A 19,758-nucleotide genomic window follows, 5' to 3' on the forward strand; every position below is an offset into this window, starting at 1 on the left:
CACATTATTTCTCATAGTCGCACCAAAACTTCTCTGAAGAGGGGATTGCTGCTGTTCCTATGCTGCAAATGAAGAAACAAGGGCTCAGAAATGGCAAGTGACTTTGAAATCTTGCACAGCCGGGAAGAGGAAGATCCAATGTTCGCTCCAAAGTCCAGCTGATTCCAGAGTGCATCCTATGACCTCACTGCCCACCTCCCTCCCGGGCACCTAGGATGGAGCCTATGGCAAGGGGTCATCAAGGTTTTAGCACAGTCATTACAGGAACCACAGCCCAGACACAAAAGCAGGAAACCCTTTGACCGGGCTCCTTCCTATTGCACCAACAGCCTTGTGTTGCTGCAATGAAAACACTTCCCAAACAGCTGTGGCCAAGAGACACAGAAACTGCCTTGTCCAGGGGCCCCACCTCAGACTCCAACACTCACCAAAGAGCAGAGGAGCCCCAAGTATTGGGGACCACAGAAGATGCCATGTGCTCCATGATGCCTGCCCCGACCTGCCTGGCCTACTTGTCTCCCTGCTTCTTGCTGCTGGTACTGGTCCTTGTCCCCTCAGGTAAGTGGAATCTGGGACAGAACAGGGTCCACCCCCGGCTGATCAGTCCCTAGAGGGGTGCTAAGTGCTCTGGCATGCCTGGAGAAACTTGACCCCAATGAAGATAGGGTAAAGAGGGGGACACTGAAAATTTGCCTGTCTCCGGCAGAGAGCAGACCCAGCGTCCCAAGAAGCAGCATAGCGAAGTGATAAGCTCCCAGGCTCTGCGCTCACACCCACTGGCTTCCAGCTTGGATGCTCCTATGCCCACGTCAGATGCTGCAGCTCTTTTAGCCCCAGGAGACTTTTCTACAAAACAGGGACACTCATGGGACCTTCCTCTAGGGCTACTGTGAGTATTAAATAGAAAACTGGTGAGGCTCAGCCCTGGGCCAGCTGCATAGTTTATGAGACCCATTGCAAAATGAAAACTGTGGTCTTTTGTTCAAAAAGTATTGAGCAACACAGCAGAGCATTAAACCAAGCATGGGATCCTTCTAAGCACGGGGCCCTGTGCAACTGTATAAATGGCACAGCCAGGAACCAGCCCTGGCTCAGCTTAAGACGCAGTGGGCTCAAACCTCACCACTAACCAGTTTAAATAACTTCTTTCTGAGCCTCAATTTTTCCAACTGTACAATGGAGCTAAAAATACGATTCACCTTACGACTTTCTTAGGAGAATTTAACAAGATTATACCCGTAAGAGCCTGGCATAACAAAGATTTGATAACTGCTGGCGATTACTATCATCATTCCCATGTCTCCTTTAACTCAGGGGCAGGCCAGGTTAGCTCCTGAGTCTTGAGACCCCTGAATATATAGCTCAGTCTCCGAGTCCAGAACCCTCTGATCTACCAGGCGGGAATACTTGGCTCTCAGTGAGCTCATTCCATCTCCTGCCCATCTGGGCCCCTGCTCCAGGCTCTACTGAGATCTAGATTGTGTCCATCACATATTTGGTCCTCCGGGGTGGCCATCCCCAGGAGAGATCCTGGCAGAACCCCGGTGAGGGGTCAGACCTGGGTGCTCCCTTACTCATTGGCCATATGACTTGAGACACCACTTCACTTCTCTGAGCTGATTTCCTCAATTGTAAGATATGAATCGTAATTCCTAGTTCTCATTCCACAAGTACTTTTGAGTGTCTGCTATGTTTTAGGCACTAGACTAGGAAATCAGAAATCTAAACTACCCCAGAATAAAAAATGTTCCCAATGATTGTTGGAATAGAATAGATGGAAAATAAGAGAAGTTGCTTAAACCAGTCAGTTGGAAGGTTTGAGTCCAGCTGCATCTCAAGCTGAGTCAGGGCTGGTTCATGGGTGTGCCCTCTATACAGAGGAACAGAACCCCTGCTTAGAAAGGCCCCGTGCTTGGTTTAATGCTCTGCTGTGTTGCTCAACAGTTTTTGAACAAGGGACCTGCATTCCCATTTTGCACTTGGCCTCACAAATTACGTAGCTGGCCCGGGGTTGAGCCTCACCCCTTTTCTATTTAATACTCACAGCAGCCCTAGAGAAAGGTCCTATGAGTGCCCCTATTTTGTAGTAGAAGAGACTGGGGCTAACAAATTTTCTATAAGGCTTTTAAAGGGAGCCCCTGTACAGGAACCATGAAATGCAGAGGATGCAGATGGAAAGTAGATGAGAAGGAATCCAGGGTTGGTCCAGCTCCACCAACAAGGCAGAGGCAAACCTCCTAGGACACCTCCTAAAGCCCAAGTGACAACACGGAAGGAGACTCAGAAGGGGAGAGGGAGGGAAGGGGTGTGGGCACCAGACTTTAGGACTCCAGCTTCTTACCTGGTGTTCACTTCCCCAGACTCACTCCCAGCTGAGATAAGACTTCCTGAGTCCTTCCTTCTTCCTCTCCTCCATTGCTTCTTTCTCCTCACACACACAGGCTTCATCTTTACAAATAATTTATTTTTAACAGCTCTATTGAATGTAATTGACTAATTAAACCATACTTATAGAAAGTAGACAATTTTGTAAGTTTTGTTTGTGAGTGTTGAGTATATTTCACACTTGTGAAATCATCACCAAAATCAGCATCATGAACGTATCCAGAACCCAAAACTTTCCTTGTGATTCGTCCTTGCCACTCCTCCTAGTCTCCAGAGCAACCATGGACCTGTGTTCTGTCACTATAGTTAGTATTTTTTAGAATTTTATATAACAAGGATCACACAGTTGTACTCCTTTGTGGCTGGCTTCTTTTACTCAGCATAATTATTTTGAGATTCATTCATGTTGTCACATATGTCAATAGTTCATTTCTTCTCATGTCTATCCATTGTATGGATAAACCCTTTCCCATTCACCTGCAGACAGACATTTGGGTTGTTTGCAGTTTAGGGCTATTATAAATAAAGCATCTGTGAATATTCATGTACAAGTCTTTGTGTGGATATATGCTTTCATTTCACTTAGGGAAATATCTGAGAATAAAATGACTGGATCATATGGTTGCCGTATGTTTAAGTTTTTCAGATACTGCCAAACTGTTTTTCAAAGGAGTTGTACCATTTTACATTCTCATCAGCAATGTAGGAGGATGGCAGTTCCTACACATCCTCACCAACACTTATTATGGTCAATCTTTTTAATTTTAGTCATTCTACTGGGTATATAGTAATATCTTACTGTGATTTTTTTTTTTTTTTGAAACAGGGTCTCACTCTGTTGCCCAGGCTGGAGTGCAGTGGCCTGATCTCAGCTCACTGCAACTTCCATCTCCCTGGCTCAAGCGATCCTCCCACCTTAGCCTACCAAGTAACTGTGACTACAAGCGCACGTCACTACGCCCAGCTAATTTTTGTGGTTGGTTGGTTGGTTGGTTGTTTTTTTTGTTTTGGCAGAGACAAAGTTTCACCATATTGCCCAGGCTGGTCTTGAACTCCTGGGATCCAGTGATCTACCTGCCTCAGCCTCCCAAAGTCCTGGTATTACCAGCCTCTCACTGTGATTTTAGCTCCCTGATATGTAATGATGCTGAACATTTTTTACATTATGCATCCCTTTTTGGTGAAGGGCCTATTCGACTCCCATTTTTTAAGCGTGTTTCTTATTATTGAGTTTTGAGAGTTCTTTATATATTATGGATACGAATATTTTGCCAGATATATGCTTTGCAAAGATTTTTCTCCTACTCTGTGACTTGTCTTTTTATTCTTTTACAAGTGTTTTCTGAACAACAGGAGTTCTTAATTTTTATGAAGTCCAATTCATCAATTTGTCTTTAATGGATCACGATTTTGGTGTTACATCTAAGAAATCTTTGCGTAGCCCAAAGTTACAAAGTTTTTTTCCATGTTTGCAGCTAGAATTTGTATAGTTTAACATTTTATGTTTAGTTATATGATCTATTTTGAGTTAATTTTTATATAGTTTGAGGTATAAACCAAAGTTCATTTGTTTGCACATGTATTTCCAATGGTTCTTGCACCATTGTTGAGAAAACTCCCCATTCTCCATTGAATTGTCTTTGCACCTTTGTCAAATATCAGATAATTATAGTTAGGAGCCATGGCATGCACCTGTACTCCTAGCTACTCAGGAGGATTGCTTGAGACTAGCAGTTTGAGGCTGCAGTGTGCTATGATGATCACACCCAGAATAGTCCTGCACTCCAGCCTGGACAACATAGTGAGACCTCATCTCTTTTTAAAAAATCAGTTGCCTCTATTTGCATGGATTATTTCTAGACTCTCTATTCAGTTCCACTGGTATGTTTATCTATCTTTCTGAAGTACCACACTGTCTTAATCACTGTAACATTATCTAAGTCTTGAAAGCAGGTGGTGTTAGTTTTCTAACTTTACTCTCTTTCAAATTGTTTTGGCTACTCTATAAATTTTAGATTTAGTATATCAGTTCCAAAGGGAAGCCTGCTAGGATTTGAACAGGAATGGCATTGAGTTATATATCAACTTAAGAGAACTGACATCTAAGCAATATTGAATCTTCCAACATATGAACAGTGTGTACCTCTCTATTTAGGCTTGATTTTTTTTCTCTCTCTCTCTTAGTAATGTCTTGTAAGTTTTCAGTTTGCAGTTTCTTCACATTTTTGGCTAAATATTTTCTATTTTTTATAATATTGATGACTGGAAATTTTAAAATTCCAATTTCAAATTGTTTATTGCTAGTATATAGTAATACATATAATTTTGTACATTGATCTTTTATCGTCAACCTTGCTAAACTCATTTATTAGATCTAGTAGCCTTTTTAAGAAATTTTCATTGCAATTTTAATTATGTCATCTGCACATAAAGATAGTTTTATTTTTTCTTTCAAATCTGGATGTCTTTTATTTCCTACTACCTTTTAGCACGGTTAGTACCTATCCTACAATAATGAATAGAAATGGTGGCCGGGCGCGGTGGCTCAAGCCTGTAATCCCAGCACTTTGGGAGGCCGAGACGGGCGGATCACAAGGTCAGGAGATGGAGACCATCCTGGCTAACACGGTGAAACCCCGTCTCTACTAAAAATATAAAAAACTAGCCGGGCGAGGTGGCGGGCGCCTGTAGTCCCAGCTACTCGGGAGGCTGAGGCAGGAGAATGGCGTGAACCGGGAGGCGGAGCTTGCAGTGAGCTGAGATCCGGCCACTGCACTCCAGCCTGGGTGACAGAGCGAGACTCCATCTCAAAAAAAAAAAAAAACATGAATAGAAATGGTAAAAACCGGCATCCTTGTCTGGTTCCTGATCTGCAGGGAAAACATTCATTTTTGCACCACTAAGCTTGATATAGTTGATGTAGGGTTTTCACAGGTGCCCCTTATCAACTTGAAACAGCTTCCTTATCTTCCTAGTTTGCTGAGAGTTATTATTAGGAATCCATGTTCAATTTTGAAAACTGCTTTTTCTGCATCTGTTGAGATGATTATATGAGTGCATGCATATGCGTGTGTGTGTGTGTTTAGTTATATGGTAAATTACATTGATTGATTTTTGAATGTTAAACCAACTTTATATTCCAGGGATAAGCTCAACTTGATCATAATGTATTATACTTTCTAAATATTGCTGATTGCTGAATTCGGTTTACTAAAATGTTGTTTAAAATTTTTTATCTAGGCCGGCGCGGTGGCTCAAGCCTGTAATCCCAGCACTTTGGGAGGCCGAGACGGGCGGATCACAAGGTCAGGAGATGGAGACCATCCTGGCTAACACGGTGAAACCCCGTCTCTACTAAAAATATAAAAAACTAGCCGGGCGAGGTGGCGGGCGCCTGTAGTCCCAGCTACTCGGGAGGCTGAGGCAGGAGAATGGCGTGAACCCGGAGGCGGAGCTTGCAGTGAGCTGAGATCCGGCCACTGCACTCCAGCCTGGGTGACAGAGCGAGACTCCATCTCAAAAAAAAAAAAAAAAAAAAAAAACATGAATAGAAATGGTAAAAACCGGCATCCTTGTCTGGTTCCTGATCTGCAGGGAAAACATTCATTTTTGCACCACTAAGCTTGATATAGTTGATGTAGGGTTTTCACAGGTGCCCCTTATCAACTTGAAACAGCTTCCTTATCTTCCTAGTTTGCTGAGAGTTATTATTAGGAATCCATGTTCAATTTTGAAAACTGCTTTTTCTGCATCTGTTGAGATGATTATATGAGTGCATGCATATGCGTGTGTGTGTGTGTTTAGTTATATGGTAAATTACATTGATTGATTTTTGAATGTTAAACCAACTTTATATTCCAGGGATAAGCTCAACTTGATCATAATGTATTATACTTTCTAAATATTGCTGATTGCTGAATTCGGTTTACTAAAATGTTGTTTAAAATTTTTTATCTAGGCCGGGCGCGGTGGCTCAAGCCTGTAATCCCAGCACTTTGGGAGGCCGAGACGGGCGGATCACGAGGTCAGGAGATCGAGACCATCCTGGCTAATACGGTGAAACCCTGTCTCTACTTAAAAATACAAAAAACTAGCCGGGCGACGAGGCGGGCGCCTGTAGTCCCAGCTACTCGGGAGGCTGAGGCAGGAGAATGGCGTAAACCCGGGAGGCGGAGCTTGCAGTGAGCTGAGATCCGGCCACTGCACTCCAGCCTGGGTGGCAGAGCAAGACTCCGTCTCAAAAAAAAAAAAAAAAAAAAAATTTTTATCTATGTTCATGAGAGATATTGGTTTTCTTTCCTCATAAGGAAAAGGCTTCGGCTTCAAGATAACACAGGGACTAATAGAACAGTTAGAAAAGCATACTCCTTTTCTCAACTTTTCTAAAAGTATTTGTATAAAATTGGTATTATTTCTTTCTTAAAGATATGGAAAATTTGGCCAGGCATGGTGACTCATGTCTGTAATCCCAGCACTTTGGGAGGCTGAGGCAGGCAGATCACTTGAGGCCAGGAGTTCAAGACCAGCCTGGCTAACATGGGGAAACCCTGCCTCTACCAAAAATATAAAAATTAGCCGGGCATGGTGGCGCATGCCTATAATCGCAGCTACTCAGGAGGCTGAGGCAGGAGAATCGCTTGAACCTGGGAGGCAGAGATTGGAGTGAGCCCAGATCACGCCCCTGTACTCCAGCCTGGGTGACAGAGTGAGGCTCTGTCTCAAAAAAAAAAAAAAGAAAAAGATATGGAAAATTCACGAATGAAACTTTCTAAGATTGGAGCTTTATTTCCGGGAAGATTTTTAACAACAGATTAAACATTTTAATAAATAATAGGGCTAACCAGGTTATCTTTTTCTTCTTGAGAAAGCTTTGGCAGTGTATCTTTTTCAAGGAATTTGTTCATGTTACCTAATTTGTCAAATATACATAACTTGAAGTTTTCCATAATATTCCCTTATTATTCTATTAATAAGAGTAAAATCTGTAGTAGTATCACCAATCTGATTCCTTATTTTAATAATTTAGGTTCTTTCTGTGTGTGTCCCCTCTGTTCAATCTGACTAGAGATTTATCTATTTTAGTGATCTTCTCAAAGATTTTCTTCTTCTCATTGATTTTTCTGCGTGTGTGTGTGTGTGTTCTGTATAGAGTTTCATTTAGAGCGTGATGATTTCCTTTCTTTCACTACTTTGGGTTTAGTTTATTGGCCTTCTTTGTAGTTTCTTAAGGTGGAAAGTGGGTAATTTATTTAAGTCCTTTCTTCTTTCCAAATATAGGCATTTAATACTACAAATTTCCCCTTGCTTTAATGGGATCCTGCAAATTTTTATATTATGTTTCCATTTTCATTCAGTTTAAAATACTTTCTAATTTCTCTGGTTTTAATTGATACATAACATTTGTACATATTTATGGGGTTCATGTAATACATTATTACATGCATAGGATGTGTAATAAATGAGTCCAGGTATTTGGGATATCCATCACCTCAGGTACTTTTCATCTATCTGTGTTAGGAACATTTTAAGTCCTCTCTTCCAGCTATTTTGAAATGTACAATACATTGTTGTTAACTATAGTTACCATACTCTGATATCAAATGGCAGGATATTATTCCTTCTATCTAACTGTATGTGTGTACCCATTAACAAATCTCTCTCATCCCCCTCTCCCTACACTCACTCTTCCCCACATCTGGTAAGTATCATTCTACCCTCTACCTTCACGAGATCAATTTTTTTAGCTCCCACGTATGAGTGAAAACATGTGATGTTTGTCTTTCTGTGCCTGGTTTATTTCACTTAACATAATGAACTCCACCTTCATTCATGTTGTGGCAAATGACAGAATTTATTTGTTTTTATAGCCAAATAGTATTCCATACTGGCCATCCAGTAGTGGTATTGCTGGATGATATGGCAGTTCTACTTTTAGATTTTTGAGAAATCTCCATACTGTTTTTCATAGTGGCTGTACTAATTTACATTCCCACCAACCATGTATAAACTTTCCTTTTTTTTTTTTTTTTTTGCAACCTTACCAGCATATATTTGTTGTGGTTTGTTTATTTTATTTTGGTTTTTTTTTTTTATTGTTCCCTTTTTAATAGTCATTCCAACTCGGGTAAGATGATATCTCATTGTGGTCTTGATTTGCATTTCCCTGATGATTAGTGATGTTGAGCATTTTTTTCATGTACCTGTTGGCCATTTGTATGTCTTCTTTTGAGAAATGTTGATTCATTTCCTTTGCCAACTTTTTAATGAGATTTTTTGAACTGTTGAGTTGTTTGAGTTTCCTGTATATTTTGGATATTAGATTAGTCCCCGGTCAGGTGAGTACTTTGCAAATATTTTCTCTCATTCAAGAGTTTGTTTCTTCACTCTGTTGATAGTTTCTTTTATTATGAAGAAGCTTTTTAGTTTAATATAGTCCCATTTTTCTATTTTTGTCTTAGTTGCCTGACCCTTTTGAGGTCTTAGTCATAAAATCTTTACCTATACCAGTGTCCTGGAGTGCTTTCCCTGTTTTCTTCTAGTAGTTTTTATAGTTTTAGGTCCTACAGTTAGATCTTTAATTCATCTTTAGTTGATTTTAGTATATGGTGGGAAATAGCAGTCTACTTTTATTCTTCTGCATATGGATATCCAGTTTTTCCAGCACCATTTATTGAATATATATTCTTGATACCTTTGCCAAAATCAATTGGCTGTAAATACATGGATTTATTTCTGTGTTTTCTATTCTATGCCATTGGTGCATTATACCATTTGTCTATGTATTCTATGCCATTGGTCTATTATACCAATACCACATCCCAATCAAGAAGAAATGTACAAAATCCCAGAAAAAGAACATAAAATATTGATACTGAAGAAGCTCAGTAAGATACAAGATAATTCTGAAAAACAAAACAAAGAAATCAGAAAACACTCCAAGATATTGCTCTAGGCAAAGGTTTTGTGGCTAAGACTTCAGAAAGACAGGCAACAAAGACAAAAAAAGACAAATGGGACTATATTAAACTAAAAAGCTTCTTCACTGAAGAAAAATAATCAACTGAGTGAAGAGACAACCTCCTGAATGAGAGATAATATTCACAAAGTACTCATTTGACAAGGGACTAATATCTGGAATATATAAGGAACTCAAACAACAGTTAAAAAAGCAAACAAACAAATAAAGAATCTAATTAAAAATGAGCAAAGGAAAGGAATGCATAAACATTTCCCAAAGAAGACATACAAATGGCAAGAGATATATGAAAAAAAGTTCAACATCACTCATCGGGGAAATGCAAATCAAAACCGTAATGAGATATCGTCTTATCCCAGTGAGAATGGCCATTGTTAAAAAGACACACAAACAAACAAACAAACAAAACAGGCCAGGTGCTGTGGCTCATGCCTGTAATCCCAGCACTTTGGGAGGCTGAGGAGGGCAGATCACCTAAGGTCAGAGGTTCGAGACCAGCCTGGCCAATATGGTGAAACCTTGTCCCTACTGAAAATACAAAAATTAGCCGAGTGTTGTGCCATGTTCCTGTAATTCCAGCTACTCAGGAGGCTGAGGCAGGAGAATCACTTGACCCCAGGACGTGGAGGTTGCAGTGAGCCAAGATGGTGCCACTGCACTCCAGCCTGGGTGACAGAGCAAGACTTCCTCTCAAAAACAAAGAAAAAAAAAAGGTGAGGATGAGGAGAAAAGAGAACTCTTATATGCTATTGGTGGGAACATAAATTAGTACAGCCATTATGGAAAACAGTATGGAGATTTCTCAAAAATCTAAAAATAGAACTGCCATATGATCCAGCAATCCTACAATGGGTATTTATCCACAGGAAAAGAAATCAATATATCAAAGGAGTGCATGCATTTCTATGTTTATTGCAGCAATATTCACAATTGCAGATGTATGGAATCAATTTATGCATCAATCAACGGATGAATTGATAAAGAAAAAAATATGTATATATATATAGAGAGAGAGAGTCCCCAAGCACACCCACAATGGAATACTATTCCACCATTAAAAAATCATAATAATGAAATCATGTAGTCATTCACAGCAACACGGATGGAACTGGAGATTATTATGTTAAGTGAAGTAAGCCCTACTCAGGAGGCTGAGGCAGGAAAACTGTTTGAACCTGTGAGGTGGAGGTTGCAGTGAGCCAAGATCATGCCATCACACTCCAAAAAAAGAAGGAAGGAAAGAAGGAGGAAGGAAGGAAGGAAGGAAGGAAGGAAGGAAGGAAGGAAGGAAGGAAGGAAGGAAGGGAGGGAGGGAGGGAAGGAAAAAGAGAGAGGAAGGAAGGAAGGAAGGAAGGAAGGAAGGGAGGGAGGAGCCAGACACAGAAAGACAACTATGCAGGTGCTAAAAATGATCTCATAAAAGTAGAAAGTGTAATGACAGATACCAAAGACTAGGAAAGGTGATGGGTCTGAGGGAGAGGGATTAAGAGTGAGGTTGGTGAATGGGTACGAACACACAGTTAGATAAAAGGAATAAATTCTAATGTTTGATAGCAGAGTAGGGTGACTATAATTCACAACAATGTATTATGTTCTTCAAAATAGCTACAAAAGAGGACCTGAAATGTACCCAACACATAGAAATAATAAATACTCAGGTGATGGATACCAAAAAAAAGAAACTTACAATAATAAACTCACATTTCTCCCCTCCCAGTCTTTATTCTACTGATGTCATAACTTCCAGTTACACATGTGTCAGAAGCCTCACAATAGAATGTTATTTTTTTAAATCCGTTGGGGGCCTTGATTTTAGGATTTCTTGGGTGGACCAGAACACTTCTTTCCGGGCTGCGTACTCTCTTCTGTGGAGTTTCCCCAGTGCCCTGACAATCATGGGTTTTACCAGTTTGGCTGGTGGGAACAGGCACCATTCTTAGCCCTGTGCTGAGAGATGGGCACAGTTCTGTGCATGTGTGTGAGGAAATTCCCTGAGGCCAGGGAAAAAAACAACAGGAAGGATTAGTGATCACAGATCTGACTGGCTCAAATAATGCTTGAGAGTGGATGTTGCTGAATTTCTTGAAACTAAGGACATCAAGGACAAAAGCAATCCCTAGGATTCAACATGTGGTTATCATTTCGTCACAATTGTGAGAAAGTTTTTCTTGGTGGTTAACAGCACATGCCTAGCTGAAGATAGGTAGAAATAGAATTTAGAATTCCATAACTCTTTCCTAGATCCTCTTAGAAGGGAATGTTTGCTTCACCTTCTTACTCTCCTCGCCTCATTCACGACTGAGAAACACCATGATATACTGCAAACAAATATGTGGAGTGCGACTGAGCTATTCACAAAGGCTGATGGGAATACAGACAAAAAGGAAACTCGGGGTACAAAACTGCTGACCTTGAGTTGAGCAGAATCTTAAGTCACCTGATCTGAGTTCAAATCCTGGACATGATATCTACTGAATGCATGGTTCACCTCATGTTTCTTTACCACTGTGAGCATTCATTTTCTTTCTCATCTCAAAAATGGAGATTATAGGCTGGGCATGGTGGCTCACACCTGTAATTCCAGCACTTTGGGAAGCCAAGGGGAAGGAATCACTCGAGCACAGGAGTTTGAGACCAGCCTGGGCAACATAGTGAGTACCCATCACTACAAAAAAAATTTTTTAATAAATAATAAACGGAAAAGTTTTTAAAATTGAGATTATAACAGCATCTACCTCACAGAATTGTTAGAAGGAGTACATGTGATGATGTTTGTGACCCAGAACGCCCATGGGAGGCCTCAGCCCTCTTTCTCTGTATGCACTTTGAGGACAAACTCAACAGTTCAACCTGTCTTCAAAATAGACTCACTTCACAACACATTAACATGAACTGCAGTCTGCTGAAGAATTCACAGGAGGCAGGAAGGGTATTTACACTGAACCCCGCAACACACAAACCTACGTCTCTGAAGGGTGGCATTTGAAGATTAACAGCCAGAGCTCCAGAAACAGGCTGACAGGGCTTGAATCAAGCCTGTCACTCTCCTACTGGGTGATGTGTGAGTCTGCCAGAGCTTCCATAACAAAGTAGCATGGCGTGGGTGACTTGAACAATATAAATGTAATTTCTCACAATTCTGGAGGCTGGAAACTGAGATCAAGATGTCTGCAGGGCTGGTTTGTCTGAGGCTTCTCTCCTCAGCCTGTAGACGGCCGCCTTCTCCCTGTATCTTCACATGGTCTTCCCCCTGTATGTGTGTGTCTAACTTTCCTCTCCTTATAAGGACACCAGTTGGATGAGATTAAGGCCCAACCCCAATGACCTCATTTTAACTGAATTACCTCCTTAAAGACACTATCTCCAAATACGTCACATTCTGAGGTACTGGAGGTTAGGACATCAACATGTGCATTTGGGAGACACAATCCTAGCAGATGATCCTGGGACAGCTGCCTAACCTTTCTGGGTCCTCAGTTTCCTCTGTCAAAAAATGGGAATAATGCCATTTACCTTACCGGAGCATTGTGAAGAATAAGTGACATAATGCATGCAGGACCCAGCACATGGTAAGCACTTGAGTGTTATTTATTATTTGTAGGTTTTTCCCTTGCATAGCTCAGTTCTCTCTCTGCAGCCAGCCATCTTGTCCCCTCTTTCCCTACCCTCTCTAATGACACTCCTGTCTTGTCCTGGGCCATTGTTCTTGGCCAGATGATGGTTTGATGGTTTTAAGCGTGTCATTTACTGCTCCAAGTCCTTCCTGCCCAGTGCAAGGTCTTTCTTCCTCTTTTGTAGATGCCTCTGGGCAGAGCAGCAGGAATGACGGGCAGGTGTTACAGCCCGAGGGCCCCATGCTGGTGGCAGAAGGCGAGACACTCCTACTGAGGTGTATGGTGGTCAACTCCTGCGCCGATGGTATAAAATGGGTCAAGGTGAGCACTAAGGACCAACAAGAAATTTATAACTTTAAACGTGGCTCCTTCCACGGGGTGATGCCCATGATCCAAAGGACATCAGAACCACTGAATTGCGATTATTCCATCTATATCCACAATGTCACCAAGGAGCATACTGGAACCTACCACTGTGTGAGGTTTGATGGTTTGAGTGAATATTCAGAAATGAAATCAGATGAAGGCACCTCAGTGCTTGTGAAGGGTGAGTATCAGGCCCTGCAGACCACACATTTGCTCTGGTCTGTTTCCCTGCACAGTCACCTTTATCCACTGTATCATGCTGTATCACACAAAATTGCAGCAGCATACAACAATACATATTTGTATGCACATTTACATGTGGCTGGGTGGTTCCACTCCTCATGTCTCATGCCAGAGCCCAGGCTGGAGAGGTAGCAACTACGTGGGGCATGTTTTTCTCATAGAGATGGCAGAAGCAGAAGCCCAGTCCCAACTCTTCAAGTACACCTCAAGCATCTACTCACATTATGTCTGCTAACAGCCCATTGGCTAAAGCAAGTCACGTGGCTCAGCTCCAAGTCAAGGGACAAGGAAGAATACTCTTCCACCATGCAGCCAAGGTGAGAGTGTGGATGTACCCCATTACAAGCACAGAGTCAAAACCTGAGGCTGATCATGTCATCTACCACACTCCCCAAGTAATCAATCATGGCATCTGTAAGTCCACCTCTGGTGACCTGAATACCCAAATCCTGGGGCTGTCATTGAATAGCAGTTCCTTCTTAAGTCAGTTACCCTGGCTCTACATGCCTCAAGTGCTATGCTTGTAAAACAGGCAATACAATTTGTACTTCAAGAGTCATTTGGGTGATCAAATAGAATGGATGCTCGTGGAACCACCCCATAAACTAGTGACGTGGAGAGTATCTGTACGTGGGAGTTCATTTTAACTTGATGCCAGATTCAGGAAGGCTTCACTGGCTTCTTCCAAGCCATAATGGTTGCTCTGTAGTCCTGCTGTCTTCTGGGTTTCCACCTCTGGGCATTTTTTTGACCATCTCCACTGGAAGACAGAGAATGGCTTCAGGGCCAGGCACTTGTGTGTATTCCTCAGTTTCATGTTCCCCAGTCCTACCATTGGTATGTAGTAGGTACTCAGAGCTTTTTTACTGAACGAGTCAACTAGTGAGTAATAACGAAAGCAGGAGGGAGTGGCCGAGTGAAGAAATCTGGAAAGAAGGAAGGGAGGGAAAACACCAGGGAGGAAATGAGTGAAAGATGGAAGAGGAGATGGAATCCAACAAGGACCTCCTCTTTGGCTTCAGGAGCTGGGGACCCTGAACCAGACCTGTGGATCATCCAGCCCCAGGAATTGGTGTTGGGGACCACTGGAGACACGGTCTTTCTGAACTGCACAGTGCTTGGAGACGGTCCCCCCGGACCCATCAGGTGGTTCCAGGGAGCTGGTCTGAACCGGGAGGCCATTTACAACTTTGGAGGCATCTCCCACCCAAAGGCGACAGCGGTGCGGGCCTCCAACAATGACTTCAGCATTCTTCTGCAAAACGTCTCCAGTGAGGATGCAGGCACCTATTACTGTGTGAAGTTTCAGAGGAAACCCAACAGGCAATACCTGTCTGGACAGGGCACCAGGCTCAAAGTGAAAGGTGAGACAATTGGTTCTGGAGTTGTCGGGGGAGAGGAGCAGGTATTCATGAGGAATTTTTCTACATGTCCCGAACAAGTCAGTTCTTCCCAGCTTCCGTGTCTTTACATAAGTTTTTCCGTCTACCTGGAATGCTTTCTCCTTTTCTCTGAAAACTCCTACTCATCCTTCAAGGCCCAGCACAAATGGCCCCTCCTCTGTAAAACCTTCTCCTCTCAAGCTGAGTTAATTTCTCCCCATTCTGGTTGCCACAAAACTCTGTATAGATCATTAACAATTCAACAAACATCAGCCAGGTGCCATAGCTCACTCCTGTAATCCCAGCACTTTGGGAGGTCAAGGTGGGTAGATCACCTGAGTCAGGAGTTTGAGACCAACCTGACCAACATGGTGAAACCCTGTCACTACTAAAAGTACAAAATTAGTCAGGCGTGGTGGTGCATGCCTGTAATCCCAGATACTTGGGAGGCTGAGGCAGGAGAATCGCTTGAACCTGGGAGGCGGAGGTTGCGGTGAGCCAAGATCACAGCACCATTGTACTCCAGCCTGGGCAACAGGAACAAAACTCCATCTCAAATAATAGTAACAATAATAATTCAACAAACATCTACTACATGCCTGTTGAGTGTCCTGCACTGTACTAAGCACTGGAGACTCTGCAATAAATTAGACATGTCCATACTCTAAAGGTGCTCCAGTAAAAAATCTAACTTTGTCCTTCATAGCTGCAGGGTTTGACTTCTAGCCCGCACCCAGGTAGAAACTGGCAGACTCATCCCAGAGACCCCAGCTCCTAGGACTTAGGAAGTGGTGGGAGATAAAGGGAAGTATGAGAAAGCCTCTCTCCCTTGCAGCAAAATCTACCTCTTCCCAAGAGGCAGAATTCACCAGTGAACATGCAACTGAGATGTCTCCAACAGGTAAGTGTACCCACCTCAGTGGAGTCAATGAGTCCCCCACAGGCAAGGGGGCCATGAATGGCTTGGTCATGGGAAGGGAGCAGTCCCAGACTCCTGAGGCTAATCTGCCACCAAGAAAGCTCCCAGGACTTCATCTCAACTTCGGAACTAGGACCCCAGAGAACCATGTTATAACAGCTCAGTTATAATGAACTTTCTCATAGCCAGGGCCATGTAACTGTTTAGTGGGAAATTTTGCTTGAGAGGTGGTGAGCTCCCTGTGAATCTGAGTGTAGGGCTGTGAGGCTATGCACAGCAACACTGGAGAACATGGCTTTGTAGCTAAACCTCCTGGATGGAGCCCCTTCCTAATATGATGGGCAGGTTCTTGCCCCTTGAATCTGGTATCTGACTCTATGAACTAGGGAGGAGGGGACAAGAATCAGAGAGCCTACTTCATGGGGTTGTGTGCACTCAATGAGATCACACATGCCAAGTGTCCAGAATTGTGCCTGGCACATCTCCTGTTAACATTCGAGGGCTCTCAGTATGTGGTGGGAGCTTGTGATAGACGTGGTCAGATTTGCCTTCCTGATGCTCGGCCCTGCTCCTGCCATTCATGGGGACCAGACTGCCTGGGTCCCGTGACTTCTTTAACACGTGTGGCACTGAGAAAATCATTTCCCCACTCTGGGTCTGTCTCCTTATCTATAAAAATTGGATCACTATCCTACACTGTAGGATTACCTTGAGGATTGCATTAGGCAATCAGGAAGAGCAGAGGTTAGGGATGCGACTGAGATGATTACAGGTGCAGGTAGAATATTGGGCAACCATTCTCTGGGCCCAGGGCAGAGGGAAGGGTGGTCTTTGATCTCATCTTTCAACATAGAAAGGATACAACTCCAGAGGTTATACAGCAGCAGGATGTGACCTTGCCCATGGGCAGCACTGAGGTGTGGGCTGTGGGGCCCTCACCATGGGTCCCGCCTGAGCTCTCTCCTGTGCCTACCAGGCCTCCTGGTTGTGTTCGCACCTGTGGTCCTGGGGCTGAAGGCAATTACGTTGGCTGCACTCCTACTGGCTCTGGCTACCTCTCGGAGGAGCCCTGGGCAAGAAGATGTCAAGACCACAGACCCAGCAGAAGCCATGAACACCTTAGCATGGAACAAGGGTCAAGAGTGAGGAGTCAGCCCAAGACTGGGGATCCTCTGAGTTGGAGAGGAGCCAGGGCTCCTCAACCATTTCCCTACCTCCAGTCCCAGCCTCCAGATGCCCCCAGGCCTCATGACAAAGTCCTAGATCCCTACATCTGGTTTTGGTCCACCTAGTGAAATTCCCCTCTTTGCACCGGGCTTCCCTCTAAAGTGTCTCCCTTTCTCCTTTTGGCCTGTTCAAGACCTCCTTGCTTTTCAGTCTCTGGCTCAGTCTCTCCTCAACACCCTTGCCCCTGCTGAAGCCCTTTCTGGTGAGCCCTGCCCCTTTCCCCACCTCACCACATCCTTATTGGCCTCCAACATCCAACTCAGAGTCTTCTTCCCAGGAGGTGTCCCTAAGCATCTCTGAGCTCAACCAGCCAGACCATCTGTGCTCCTCCATCTACACCCTTCTCCCCACCCCTTCCTGCCTTCCTTCCATCCCCCTCATGGCTGGCTTGGGTGGGTGTAATATTAGAATGCAGGTTCAGCAAATATAACAAAGCTCTTAAATAACAGTTGCTTAAACCAGTGGAAATCAACCAGAAAGTTGACCATCAGCAGGCCAAGCAATACAGAGACTCCCTGGTTTTGAGACCCAGGATTCATTGATCTCGTTGCTACCAGGTCCACCTTCTAGGCAGCCAGACTGGAGAAGAAGGCAGGGAAGGGGAGCAGGACCCTCCCCTTTAAGGGCACAGTCAGGAACTTGGCCACCTCACTTACCTCTACTTGGCTGGAATGGGGTCACATGGTCACAACCTAGCTGCAAGAAAGGCTGGGAAATGTAGTCTTTATTTCTGGCAACAATGCGCCCAGCTGCAAATTTTCACTAGAGAAACCGGATGGTAGAAATCAGGAGATAACCAGTTATCTCCGCCACAGCGGCATACAGGCAGCCTCTCACCTGCCCTGTGGTACACCTGAGTTTAATGCCCAGCTAGCTGGCCAGCACTTCTTCCCACCATCACCTCCCCTAGGGCAGCATGATGTGGGGCAGTAGTTCCCAAGAAGAGTGATTTTGCCCCCATGGGACTTTTGGCAATGTCTAGCAACCTGGGGGGTGCTACCACATCTAGTGGACTGAGAAGCCCTGACATGGGGAAGAGTGTGTATGCCCAGGAGTCAGACACACCTGCCTTTAACCCTGAGGCCTCTGCCCCCTCCCTGTATGCCCTTAGTGACTAATCAGAGTCTCTTCACATCACAGAACATCCAGGATACTAATGTGGACTTTTCTGCATTGTGTAAGAACCAATTCAAGGCCAGGCACAGTGGCTTATGCCTGTAATCCCAGCGCTTTGGGAGGCCGAGACAGGTGGATCACCTCAGTTCAGGAGTTTGAGACCAGCCTGGCCAACATGGTGAAACTCCGTCTCTACTAAAAATACAAAAAATTATGCAGGCATGGTGGCGGGTGCCTGTAATCCCAGCTACTTGGGAGGAGGGGGCAGGAGAATCGCTTGAACTGGGAGGCAGAGGCTGCAGTGAGCTGAGATAGCACCATTGCACTCCAGCCTGGGCAACAAGAGCAAAACTCCACCTCAAAAAAAGAAAAAAAAAGAACCAATTCAATTCTGCATTTACTGAGGGCCGACTATGTGCTGTATGTACTGTGTGCACTCAATACATGTAAATTCCCTTTTCTCTTTCCAGGCAAACATTTATTAGCACTATAGCGGGGAGTAGATGAGTTTAGATGTTTTTCATTACAACAAACAGAAAAACAGCTTGAACTAAGCCAGAAAGAACAGTAATTTAGTCTGAGAATGGAATAAATCATTGAATTACCAGACATTAGAGAGGGTAGGGAAGGTAGGCTGAATACTAACCCCCACCGCAAAGATATCCATGTCCTAATCTCTGGAACCTGTGACTGTTACCTTGTATGTTAAAAAGGAAAAAAAAAAGACTATGCAGGTGTGATTAAATTAAGAATCTTGAGATAGGGGTGGGGGTTTATCCTGGATTATCTAAGTGAGACCTAAAAGAGATGTTAAGTATCCTTACAAGAAAGATACAGAAGGAGCTTCAATGTAGGAGAAGAGAAAGCAATGTGACCACAGAGGCAGAGTTTGGAGCGATGTGACCACAGGTTAAGGAATGCCAGCAGCCACCAGAAGCTAGAAGAATCAAGGAAGAAATTCTGCCCCTGGAGCCTCCGGAGGAAGCGTGGCCCTGCCAATACCTTGATTTCAGACTTCAGGACTTCAGAACTATGAGAAAATAAATTTCTGTTGTTTTAAATTATCAGGTTTGCAGTGATCTGTTTCAACAGCCACAGGAAGCTAAACAGCAGAAAAGCGTGGAGCTGGTTCTCTACTAACTGGAGGTGGGTCCCATCTGCCCCTGCAAGACTCCTCGCCCTGTAGGGCCCTGCGTGAGCTGGGCCCTGCGTGAGCTGGTCCCTGCTGCCCCCTCTGACCTCATCTCCCCAGATCCCGTAAGCTGACTCTGCTCCAGCACCTCCCTGGGCTTTGTCCACACAAAGCTCCCTAATCCATTCAAGTCCCTGCTTACCTTCAAGAGGCCTCTCTGGACCACTCTATCCATAAAAGCACCTCCATCACTCTCATTCCCCCATGCCACTTAAGTTTTCTTCACAGTACTTACTGCTACCTGAAAACGTATGTGGGGGTGTGTGTGTGAGCACACGTGCATGTGTGTGTTCACCTATGTGGGTGTGCGTGTGTGCATGCGTGTATCTGTGTGTGTG

At 43.8% G+C, this 19,758-nt stretch overlaps 1 protein-coding gene across 6 annotated transcripts; it reads left to right on the forward strand.

The window, feature by feature from the left end:
* The first annotated feature begins 280 nt into the window (after positions 1 to 280).
* On the forward strand, positions 281 to 19,289 carry SIRPB2 (signal regulatory protein beta 2). Of its 6 annotated transcripts, none has more exons than XM_033185939.1 (5): positions 281 to 558; positions 13,160 to 13,522; positions 14,607 to 14,948; positions 15,802 to 15,867; positions 16,862 to 19,289. In XM_033185939.1, the coding sequence occupies exons 1-5, from the start codon at positions 345 to 347 to the stop codon at positions 17,029 to 17,031; spliced, it is 1,155 nt and encodes a 384-aa protein (XP_033041830.1). In that variant the 5' UTR covers positions 281 to 344; the 3' UTR covers positions 17,032 to 19,289. The 6 variants fall into 6 exon arrangements, with proteins under 6 accessions (XP_033041830.1, XP_033041832.1, XP_033041833.1 ...); XM_033185941.1 differs by having other exon boundaries at positions 18,699 to 19,289; XM_033185942.1 differs by having other exon boundaries at positions 18,253 to 18,427.
* Positions 19,290 to 19,758: the final 469 nt, after the last annotated feature.

Source organism: Trachypithecus francoisi, unplaced genomic scaffold, assembly GCF_009764315.1.
Source record: "Trachypithecus francoisi isolate TF-2019V2 unplaced genomic scaffold, Tfra_2.0 Lachesis_group21, whole genome shotgun sequence".
Classification (NCBI taxonomy): Eukaryota; Metazoa; Chordata; class Mammalia; order Primates; family Cercopithecidae; genus Trachypithecus; species Trachypithecus francoisi.